Source organism: Perissodus microlepis, chromosome 1 (assembly GCF_051167445.1).
Source record: "Perissodus microlepis isolate ML-2025 ecotype Zambia chromosome 1, ASM5116744v1, whole genome shotgun sequence".
NCBI lineage: Eukaryota > Metazoa > Chordata > Actinopteri > Cichliformes > Cichlidae > Perissodus > Perissodus microlepis.
This window is the reverse complement of record NC_140461.1, coordinates 3,831,317-3,843,609: the sequence shown is the minus strand read 5'-3', so window position 1 is coordinate 3,843,609 and position 12,293 is coordinate 3,831,317. Positions and strand designations below refer to the sequence as shown.

Sequence of the window (12,293 nt, the reverse complement as noted above, 5' to 3'; positions counted from 1 at the left end):
TTCGTTAGGCTTGTGCTTTCCCACTCTGGACATATTATGGACTTATAGAACTTTCAGTTGAGTAAACGTGCTTTACATCTGAACCTGGATACATAATTCATGTTCTATGAATAAACATACTTTAATCAAGTGTAAACAGCACATTTCCTGGTATTTTGGAGACTTTTAGACTCGGAAAAGACGACCTTTTGTAACTGTGATGCACATGTAGACTTTCTATTTGGTGTAACAGCAATGTTAGCACATGTTGTGCTAACATTTAGTGGATCTGTCATAAGGCTGAGGGGAGTGAGCAAGAACTGTTCCATAACTTGGTGATCGAGGCTTAAAACTGAGTGCATGATTAAATGCTGGCTCTAAAGTAACACGTTCTGCATCTGTTTTATGAAAACTGAATGCAAGCAAAGCGGAAATGCAGGAATTGCTTCTTTGTGAAGTATCAGCCAAATAGATGACAGGGAGAGAACAAGGCAAAGCAGCTGAAGCTGCCAACCCAGAGATGCAGATGATTGTCGCATTTTCAATCACGTTAGAGTACCTGAGCTTTGTAACATCTGATGTGTGATTCTGCTGGTTCAGAAGTGGGAGCAGCAAGACAGTGGATGTCAGGAAATGAAGATAGAAAGGAGAAGAGAAGAGAAGAGAAGAGAAAGGAAAAGGGAGATTTGGGAAAGGCTGGGGAAATGAGACAGAGTTGGATAAAGGTGAAGAGAATTAGGGGGAAATGGGAACACATGAGAGAGGGAACAGTGGTAAAGAAAAGGAGACTAGAGGATCAAAAATGGGAAAGGAAGTGCAGGGTAGCAAGGAGAGAAAAGAAGAAAAGTGAAGGGGGAAGAAATAACACATGCAGATAAGATAAGAGTTAATAAAAGATAGAATGGCTGTAGGATAGTTTTCTGCTCTTGGGGCTTTGAGATATGACCCCAACGCATACACACACACACACACACACAAAAAGATTACAGTCCAAGATTGAAGGAAGAACATGCAGATAATCGAGGCACTGGGATTAATAATGAGATCTGGGAAGTGAGGGGGTTGAGTGGAGGAGTGGGATTACGGCTCCCGGCCCAGCGTTAACAAACGCAATTCCCAGCAGACAACGAATGAGCAAAACAAAGCTGCCTAAGAGGATTGGAGAGCTTCGCAATTGTGTCTAAAACTATGCCTCGGATTGTCTTGTGCTCAGAGAATTAGCGTGACATCACCAAAATGAAAATGCAGGCATGAATGTTTTCCTGGTACCTCCAGTCTTACACACCAACAAAACTTTTGAGTATGAATGACTTTTTAAAGCCTAAGGGAAAAAAACCCAATAAGCAACAAATAAATAAAAAGGTATAAAATCACAGGTAGCTTCTTCCTTCTCTTATTTACTTTTCTTACAAGTGTTTCTTATCCGTGAAGTGTTGCAGAATCCTTATTGGTCCGTGGAGTAAAATGTTCTTCCACAGAACATGACACCATAGGGTGTTCGTGTGACCTGCTGTTATAAGCAGTAACCTCAGGGGCTGAAAAACCAAACAAATGTGCCAAAAACTGCATTTCCTCTGATGGCATTTTGAAGCTGGCTCTATAAGTAGAGAAGTCTCCTTAGACTGCCGTGTAAAAGTGGCCAACGTTACAGCAGAAATGAAAATGTTTTCTGCTCGGCACTAAAAATAAACAAATGTTTGGCTTCTGAAGTTTACGCTGCCTTGATTGACAGGTGTCCTGTTACAGGGAGGAGGAGCTGGTCGCTCTCTGATTGGCCTTGTATCCACTAAACCAGCGGTCCCCAACCCCCGGGCCTCGGACCGGTACCGGTCCGTGAGTCATTTGGTACCGGGCCGCGAGAGTTGAGGCTCAGGTGTGAAATGTATGGTTTTCAGGGTTTTTATCGGTTTTCAGCGTTATTTTGTTATCGTTTTTATCGTTAACTCGGTTTTCCTGGGTCTTTTCACGTGTGTTATGAATAAATCTTCTTTTTTTCGGTACCGGTACTAGTTTTATTTTGTTGTATTTATCCGCGACACCTTAAAGGCCGGTCCGTGAAAATATTGTCGGGCATAAACCGGTCCGTGGCGCAAAAAAGGTTGGAGACCGCTGCACTAAACTGAGTCACAAGACGTGACTTCTGGACTGGGCTTGTGGAGGATTTTATGAACCGCCTGCATTGTATAATTGTAGCACTTCGAATTGTCCACGCTAGCATTTCCTGATAACGTAGAACTTCACCCCCTCATTACCTAATTCCAAATTCCTTTTACCCTGGAAGTTGGATCATTTATCAGTGAGTGATGGCAAACCAGAGTTGACCACATTCCAGTTGTAAAAGTCAGAGAAATAGGTTTTGCTTTCTTGTTCAGACTCAAACCCGTACAGACGTGTTTGAAGGTAGCATTTTCAAATAAGAATGTCAAACTGTGTTTTTCAGTAAGTGTACAGAATGTTCTCTTGATAAATCATACAAAGCTACTCTAGTGATAAATATGTAGGTAGAAAGCACATAATCGGACCCCATTAAAATGGCAAAATTGGGCGTTCTTTGGTGAAGATGTGCACTTTTAGAGTGGAGAAAGCCACTGCATTGCTTTAATGTGGCATTTAATGTTCGATAGCTATAACTGTAAGGGAGATACATTCAGGCTTCATACTTGGACTATAATAAAATGCATATGTATTTGCACTTATAAACAGTGCTGCAGCACAGTCACAGATAGAGCATGATTTTTGTTCAGTGTATTTAACAAGTCACAAAAAAGCTACATTTGTAGTACATCTTACAACTTCTGTTGTAAGTTTATGCGTGCTGCTGGTACGCGATTGCCCCGACTTTCCAAGTGGGGGAGTTTAGCTGAAAGATTTCGACTGTGAACTCAGAATTTCTGACTTCTGGCTCAAAATACAGCACAGCTTTGATATTGTAATTTGGTTTGGTTTGATCAAAATGCATATAGAACCCATGGTCATACCCATCTTTTCTATAGCATGTGGCTTTAAAGTGAAAGTTGAAGTGTTTTTGTAAAGAGTAGATGTGTGCTAGTGCTGTCACCTTTAGGTGGATCAGAGCTTGTCACCTGATTTGAAATCAAGCTTTACACAGATGTGTTTGAACAGCTGGCATTTCCAATTAAGAATGGCAAATTGTGTTTTTTAGTAGGTTTACACTCTGTTTTCAAAATCTTTCTCGAGATGAATCATTCAAAGCTATTATAGTGATAAATACAGTGGAAAGAGCATAATCGGTCTCCTTTAACATTACAAAATTGGGCACTAGCTTCAGTGAAGACATGTTCTGTCAGAGTGCCCTTCGAGTTGAAAAAGCTATTACATCACCTTAAAAAGGCATTTTATGTTTCATAACTATGATAGTTCTGATTCTGCGCCGCTTATAGTGAATTCAAGCATCCTTTTCTCAAACTGTGAAGAAAACCAGGACCCGGATGAATAAAACTCTGCATACAACTGAAACTGTTTACCCACAAAGGCTCAAATGTGCGTGCACCTTCTTTTTGCATTCGCATTTCACACAAACATACACGTGTGCAGGAAAAGGTGTATGAATAGCATTTGTGCATCTGGCTCTTGGTGATTGATGGAGATTTCTTGTACTTTAAGGTTGGCCAATGTTCAAGTCAGGCAAGTCAGCACTACCCGTCTTGTGGCAGAGTGCAACATCTTGTTGTATATTACATTAGCATTCATCTAAAGTGTTTGTTTGCCTGCTTGTGTTCCTGCATCTGAAGGCAGTGAAGTGACACATGCCTCCTGTATTTGTACAGGTGTCATTTATTGTATGTGGGCTGCTTGATTTCTGAGTCTGCATTTGTTTGTTTGCGTGCACATGCATTCACGTGTCCTCTTTCAATTCTGGAGAAGAGCAGAGGCAGAAAAATGAGCAAGAGAACGAAGGAACATTTGGATGAGAAATGAGCTGTCTGCGGAACACTAAGGAGATGTGTGAATGCAAACACATAATGGTGGAAATACACATCCTGTGTGGGCTTGTAGGATCCACCAGGCTCAGACTCAGAATATCTTGAGAGGCAGCTGAAGTGTGAATAACATAAACCAATGAAAAACTCACTTATTAGGAGGAAGAGAATTCCCCTGGAGAAAGGCATTGTTGTTCTGTTTGTGTTTGTGTGTCTGTGCACGCGTCTGTGTGTGCAAATTTGGAAGGCAAGCTGGGTGTACAATTTTTATATTTCTTAATTGCTGGCAACATGTGGATTGAAAGGGAATTTTTATTTTGCTGAAAAATCCATGACTTTCCCGTGAGATTCATTTCCAGCTACTAAACATGAAAAGATGAAAGCTTTTAAAAAAAATCAGATAAATAAGAGAAATTGATTCAGGAATGTGTCGAGTTTAGATGGTAAAATGCACACTCTGAAAAGGCAAGGGAAACAGATGGCTGCGATAATATAGTCCCATTGTTGTTTGGGTGTATGTTTTTTTTTACATTTCACTGGTGATTACAGAGAGTAATCACCACTCAACAGAGTTGGACATGTTTTTATGTCAGAGGAAAAATTCCTGATTATTTCGTACTCATTTTATGTATTTATAAGATTGGTCACGTAGACAAAGAAGATGCATATAAGTAGATAGAAGAAACCTGGCATTTGTAATTTACAGGCTAAAGTGCTCCCAGAGAGAGAAGGTGAGAGGTGACATTTTGACAGGAAGCAGTGGTACAAATGAGTACTTGAATATGTGGAAACACAGAGAGAGGAGTTTCGTAGTGATGTTGTGATTCTCCCTGTGGTTTTGCCACTAATGAGAACATCTGCATCAGTGAAACATACGAAATGAGAGAGCGAGATAGCCGAAGGGGAGCTTAGTCTGAGAGGGGAAAACAACTAGACTTGGAGACACGGAGAGAAGACGTGGTGCAAAAATACTTGAAAGAGCTAAATATGGTAAAAGGTTCAAAAAGGGGTTGAGAAATATCGGGGTAGTGTTTTAACTGAATTTTCACAAAGCGGTGAAAAAAATCGGAGCCATCTCTTTATTGCATTCACTAACTCGTGTCATTTCGCCTCTTGATTTCCTCTTTGTCCCAAGGTGCCAGTGCCCAGCTCAGTTCGAGGGGCCTGAATGCCAGCAGAACAAGCACAGTTTCCATGGCAACGGCTATGCCTGGTTTCCTCCCATGATGCCCTGTTTCGAGAGCCATGTGTCGCTGGAGTTCATCACGGACGTGGCTGATGGCCTGGTGTTGTACAGCGGCCCCTTAGCGCAGCTGCAAGCCTGGGACCACGAGGACTTCATGGCTATAGGTAGGAAATGTGTTTATTTCGTGTTCTGTGTTTTCATTACTGGGGTCCAGTAAAGGAAAAATATTGATGCCTGAGATGACTATATTAGGGATCTCATTCTCTGACATCATACATAGCTAAGAGTAGAAAAACTGCTGGGAACTCACTAAGAGCAGCTGAAACCTGGAGGGATTATTCGTACAAGTGCTGGCCTCATTATTTGACCATATTTAACATGAATATCACAAACAATACAGAAAAGCCTGTTTAATAATATGTCCTGCCACATTCTGAGATGAGGAAGACATTACTTTTGCCTTTTATCATTACTTTATCATTTCTGGAGCAGCAGATAAATCCTGCAGATTGAGCTTCAGAACAAAGAGCGACTGTTTGATTCTTCCGCATTCTCCCCATCTTATGAACTGTGGTATTAAAAGTGCATAAATCATATATACTTCTCACCTTTTAGCATTATTTCAGACTCCCAAGGTTGCATTTCAGCAATTCTTGAAATAATGATGGCACTTTCAGCTTTGCAGTAATAAAAAGTGTTTTGCTTAAGGGGGGCTTAAAAGTTAAGGTAATAGACATTTTTAGATGAGGTAAATAATGGAGGGATTTAGTGTGGGAGGATTAAGAAGAGGAGGTATCATTTTTGTGTAGCTTTACTCTAAACAAACAAAACAGAATCCAGACTATGACTGTGAAACCCAAATGGAGGTGCTTTTTCCCCAGGTGGTACGTCTGTGGTTGCCAGCGGTACGTGAGAAATGTGAACTAATTAAAAAGAAATAGAAATAGAAACACCTAAGTGCATTTATTTTTTTATTTTTCCTTATGTAAATCATTGATATACTATCCTAAGAACAAAATACCTCTTGGGTAAACAGTGTGGTGCGGGAAAAAACTAGAGACAAGCATCAGCATGTTCTCGTCTAGATGCTGTGTTGAGTTGAATATTTCAACTTGTGTGGTTGAATTTTACTGTTCATCAAGGCAAGTTGTATATGCACTCATCATTAGGTATAGCAGGAATGCTCAGTGCAAGTAAACAAGCGTCTCCAATTTCTGGTTTAATTCCCTGTGTATTAACTTGCAGTGCACTCAGGATTAGACAGTGACAGTCATGCATACACAATCCTGCTGTTCACTGCAGTGATGTATAGCGTGAATATTGGTAAGAAACTTTTGAAAATAAGTGTAAATTGAGCTTTATCAAGGTTTCATCTGTAGCTCATCTGTGTCCCTTTGTTTTGTTGCAGTGGCAATATTCTTAAACTTTGAAGACAATAAATCTTGTTGAATAGAGGGCAGTAGGCAGGGATTATAGACAGATGGAAACAAAGAACAAATATCTTGTACATGTTGGTATATTTAGTGTTTTAATCTGAGAGACTAACACCTCCTTGTCTCTCTTGCTACTCCTTTCGCCTCGTATTGCTCCTCTCTCTTGGGAGAGATGCTGCTGTTCCATCACTGCCAAAGTAATATGTGTGGGAGGTGAAGTCCGCCTGGAGAGCCGGATGAGTTGTGTGTCTGTGTATTTGTGTGTGTGTCGAGTGTGTATTTGATGAGCAGGTTTGCAGTGTAAATCCTGAATTATTTCTTTAGCTTTTGTTGGTGTCAGAGGATCTGTGTGCGTTTGAAAGCCAGCCAGTTTGTGGGTCCTAAAGACTTAGGATTAGGTTAGTTGAGTTGTTAGTGGAGTCGGTGCACAGTGTGTAATTAGAGTCAGGCTGTACATATTTAGAGCTCTAATTAACTTGGGTCAAGGTTGACCTACTGCATGTAACAAATCCATGGGCAAGATTAGACTGTGCTGAAGCTTAATATTCCTGCATCACAGTATGTACCAAACTGCGTTATGGTAAAGAGCGTTCTTTACGGGGGGTTATTTACAGTATTTGTATATGCACTCGTGATCAAGATGGCTCCGCGGATGGCAGCCTCGGTACTGCGCTCTCTCGCATTTTTCTTGTTTCTGTTTATTTTCTGCGCTTTTGGTCACTCAGACCACATCACTTTCTCCAGAGATCAACTGCTAAACATCAGGCAGTCGTCTCACTATAGTTCTTATCCGCTCTCTTCCAAACAAAATCGACGAATTACTGCTAACAAGGACTTTGCACGCTCTGCTGCCCTCTGCTTCACTGAAACCTGGCTCAGTGAGCGAGTCCCAGACGCTGTCTTAAATCTGCCGGGCTTCCAACTCCACCGGGCGGACCGCGAAACGGAGCTCTCAGGGAAAACAAAGGGTGGTGGAGTCTGCTTCTACATTAATGAAGGTTGGTGTACTGATGTCACAGTGTTACACAGTGTGCAGCCCACACTTGGAACGTTTTTTCATCAATTGTAAACCGTTTTATTCACCGCGGGAGTTTTCTTCCTTCATGCTGGTCGGAGTTTACATCCCTCCTCAGGCAAACCCGAACAACGCACTGTGCGAGCTGGCTGACCAGATTACCACCCTGGAAAGGAAATTCCCGGATTCCTTTACAATTATCCTTGGGGATTTTAACAGAGCAAACCTAAACCACGAACTCCCTAAATACAGACAGCATATAGACTGCCCCACCAGGGACAACATCATACTGGATCACTGTTACACCACTCTAAAAGATGCCTATCGCTCTGTCCCCCGGGCAGCTTTGGGACATTCTGATCACTGCCTGGTTCATCTTATTCCAGTTTATAGGCAAAAACTCAAACGTGCCAAGCCTGTAGTCAAAACTGTGAAGAAGTGGACTAACGCAGCAAAGCAGGAACTGCAGGACTGTTTTGACTGCACTGATTGGACTGTTTTTGAAGCTGCATCTGAGAACCTAGATGAGCTCACGGACACTGTGACATCATACATCAGTTTTTGTGAAGACGTGTGTGTGCCAACAAAGACCTTTTGCACATACAACAACAATAAACCATGGTTCACTCCTAAACTCCAACATCTTCGTAAGGCCAAGGAGGACGCCTACAGAAGTGGTGACAGGGCCCTGTACAAGCAAGCCAGGAACACACTGACCAAGGAGATCAAAGCAGCTAAAAGGATCTACTCCCAGAAGCTGGAAGAACAGCTCTCAGCCAACGACCCAGCGTCAGTGTGGAGGGGCCTGCAGTAAATCACCAGCTACAGACGCCCCCCACCCACTGTTGAAGCAAACAAAGACCTGGCCAACGAGTTAAACACTTTCTACTGCAGGTTTGAGACGGACTCCCACGCCTCACCCTCCCCTCCCCAGAGACATTGCTTCAGACATTGACCCCCAACACACCTCCCATCTCTCCCCCCCTTCACCCTCCCCAATCCAGACTCAACGACCTCCATCACACCTCTCACCCCCCTTTCCTCCTCCCTGAAACGCGGAATACACACTGAGGATGTGAGCCGACTATTTCAGAAACAGAAGCCCAGGAAAGCCCCCGGACCAGACGGCGTCTCACCCTCCTGCCTCAAAACCTGTGCTGAACAGCTGGCTCCCATCTTTACTCGCATCTTCAACAGATCCCTGGAGCTGTGTGAAGTTCCCTCCTGCTTCAAACGCTCCACCATCATCCCTATTCCCAAGAAACCCACCATCACAGGACTGAATGACTACAGACCTGTCGCCTTGACGTCTGTGGTCATGAAATCCTTCGAACGACTGGTGTTAGCCCATCTGAAGGACATTACAGGCCACCAGCTGGACCCTCTGCAGTTTGCCTACTGGGCAAACAGGTCGGTGGATGATGCAGTAAACATCAGGCTGCATTACATCCTGCAACACCTCGACCGCCCGGGAACTTATGCCAGGGTCCTGTTTGTGGACTTTAGTTCGGCTTTTAACACCATCGTGCCTGAACTTCTCTCCTCCAAACTCTCCCAGCTCAGCGTGTCACCAGCTACCTGTCAGTGGATCACCAGCTTCCTGACAGATAGAAAGCAACAAGTGAGGCTGGGGGAGATCACCTCTGAAACTCGGTCCCTCAGTATTGGTGCCCCTCAAGGATGTGTCCTCTTACCACTACTGTTCTCCCTCTACACTAATGACTGCACCTCCAAGAACTCGGCTGTTAAACTCCTAAAGTTTGCAGATGACACCACCGTCATTGGCCTCATTCAGGATGGTGATGATTTCTGCATACCGGCAGAAAGTTGAGCGGCTGGTACTCTAGTGCAGTCAGCACAATCTGGAGCTGAACACTCTTAAAATTGTAGAGATGACGGTGGACTTCAGGAGACATCCCTCAACTCTGCCCCCCCTCATCATATCAGACAGCCCTGTGTCGACTGTGAAGATCTTCAAGTTCCTGGGTACCACCATCTCCCAGGACCTGAAGTGGGAGACCAACATCAACTCCATCCTCAAAAAGACCCAGCAGAGGATGTACTTCCTGAGACAACTGGGGAAGTACAGTCTCCCACAGGAGCTGCTGATCCAGTTCTACACTGCAGTCATTGAGTCTGTCCTGTGCTCCTCCATCACAGTCTGGTATGGTGCAGCCACTAAACAGGACAGGAGCAGACTGCAGCAGAAAGGATCATCGGCGCCCCCCTGCCCTCCATCCAGGATCTGTACCTCTCAAGAACCAGGAAACGGGCAGGGAAAATCATCGCAGACCCCTCACACCCTGGACACAGACTTTTTGATCTGCTGCCCTCTGACAGACGGTACAGAAGCCTGCAGACCAGGACCACCCGACACAGGAACAGTTTCTTTCCCCTCGCCATCTCCCTTCTAAACAGTTGACCTGTCACACTGCTCCCACTGCCAGACTGCAGCTGCACCTTATGTACATTCTGTAGTATTCATTCCACCTCATTTCTGTATTTTATGTATATAAGTTTAGATTGGTTATTTATAGTTGGTTTACACAGCTTTGTGTATGTATGTGTAATGTATATATAGACACGTGTGTGTGTGTGTGTTTATGTGTGCGTGTGATTTACATTGCTGTGCTTGAGAGCCTCCATCTACCGTATGTGTCTGCACATATACTTGGCCAATAAACACCATTCTGATTCTGATTCTGATGCGAGCTAGATATGTGATCATTTTGCCTGTAATCTCCACGCTGGATTTTGAATTGATACTAATAATAATGTCAGTGTTACCATTAAAAGTATAAATCCAAGTTCAATAGAATGCGGGTCTCACCTTCATGAGTTTGGGCATCATTTCTTTTGGTTTTTGTTTGAAAGAAGTTGCTGATACTGTTGTTGTTTTTTTGGGTGGGGGGTTAGTTAGTGAAAGTTGTACTCAGACCCTGACGGACATTTAAACCATGTATACCTGGCGAGTGTAGAGTAGCAGAGGTCTTGTGTCTGGTGGATTTCTGAGGGTGTTTTCACACATGTAGTACATTTACTCTGGTCCGATTCAGTTGAGGAGTAGCTTAACTCGTAGCTTTTTGCCACGCTTTGGTTTATTTTCCAAGTGGACAATATTGCATCATAAACCATGTGAGAATGTTGCGTCTGCTCACTGGCCCCATGTGTCTGGGGCAGAAGCAACAAAAGTAAATACAGGAAGAACGTGCTGTGTTGTGCACTATTGGAGAACACAGAGAATTTATACTAGCTTGTACAGACCTTTGCACATCTATAGGACCTTACCGCATTGAGAATACAAAGCATATATGGCTAAGGGACATTTTTTTAGCTCACACCTGTAATGTACACCAGGTTGTTTTTCTGTGGACCAGAGTTGGATCACATTCACACCATAAACGCACCGCGCTGGAGTTCATCCAAAGGGTGTGGTCGTTTTTGTCCGTACCCGACTGCAGTTATTGTGTTCACACCTGTACAAATGAACCACTTCAAGTGGAAAAACAAACCAGAGTTCGATTTAAATGCACTTAACTCTGCGGGTGTGAAAAAACACCCTGAGGTATTCGAGAGCTAGACAGCCAGGAGGTAGTGGAACCGAGGAATATATTGTCGAAGCTAGTTGTTGGACTGGCCTTGGTCATTTTCAAATTTTTAACATACCACCCAACCACAGTTCACGTAGTATGTACCTGTACCTGTCGCCTCATATTATGTAGAGAGCTTGCAGCAAATTCTCCTTGGCAGCTTCATTATTTGCTCTGAGAACAGACTTCTCCATCTGCAAACTTTCCATTTAGATTCATGCACCATGTAAGGGAAATGTAACATTGTAGAAGTCAAGATAATATTTTGAGGGCTACAAAACAGGTTTGCAACCACAATACAGGATCCTTCAACCACCACTAAGTTAAACCACTGTTGATGCACATATCCAAACAGATTTGTACTGTCATTCATCAAATTTCCCAAACCGAGTGAAAGTCATTAAAGCTTTTCAAGTCTGGGCTGTATTTCTGAAGGAGGTGGCCTTGTTCGTCGACTCGTAGCTTGCTTATTTCAGTTGTGGTTGCTCTACGCAGCTGAACCAAGTAATGAGTGATGTTTTTCTAGTTTAAAGCAAAGGTTCTCAAAACCTTTGACAGTTTTCTACCAAACTTGTCTGACACTTTACTGCAGATCTGACATTCACTCTTTTACACAACTGCTAGAAACCTCCTGTTAAGGTAAGGAGAGTGAATACTGACACTATACATTGATTGATAGCAACTGATGATTGGCATTCAGTGGGCTGTTTACATTCCAAATGTGATGCCCAGTGATGGCTAATATAAGCCACTGTATTTCTATACACATCCTTTCCAACCTTTTGTTTTCTCCCACTCTGACCCCAATTTTTTTATCAATCACTTACAATACACTAACATCCAGGTTTAATTTTAATGAAACGAATTCCTCAAAAGAAGAGCAACAACAAGCTGTTCTGTGTTTTCCATGTAAAACTCCCATTCAGCTCCATGTTCTTGCAGCACTGGCTCTGTGACTCACCAGTGGAACCCCCTTATCACTTTGAAAACCTGTTTGAAACAGTCCTTGATGTTTATATCAGCACATTTATTCTAAAAAGGGGCCTTCAATTAACATTTAACATTTTGTCTTTCAGACAAGTTTGGGAGTTTACAGCCATTTTCAGATAGTAGTGGATGATTTTCCAGATAAACACAATTTATCCTTTT

The 12,293-nt window shown here is 42.9% G+C and overlaps 1 protein-coding gene across 1 annotated transcript in view; it reads left to right on the top strand.

The window, feature by feature from the left end:
• The window catches only part of LOC146393167 (neural-cadherin-like), a 325,691-nt gene that overhangs the window by 214,475 nt on the left and 98,923 nt on the right, over nt 1-12,293 (top strand). Inside the window, exon 27 of the mRNA XM_084927227.1 lies at nt 5,056-5,270. Within this exon, the coding sequence (XP_084783353.1) occupies nt 5,056-5,270 (215 nt within the window). The remainder of the gene's footprint in view (nt 1-5,055; nt 5,271-12,293) is intronic.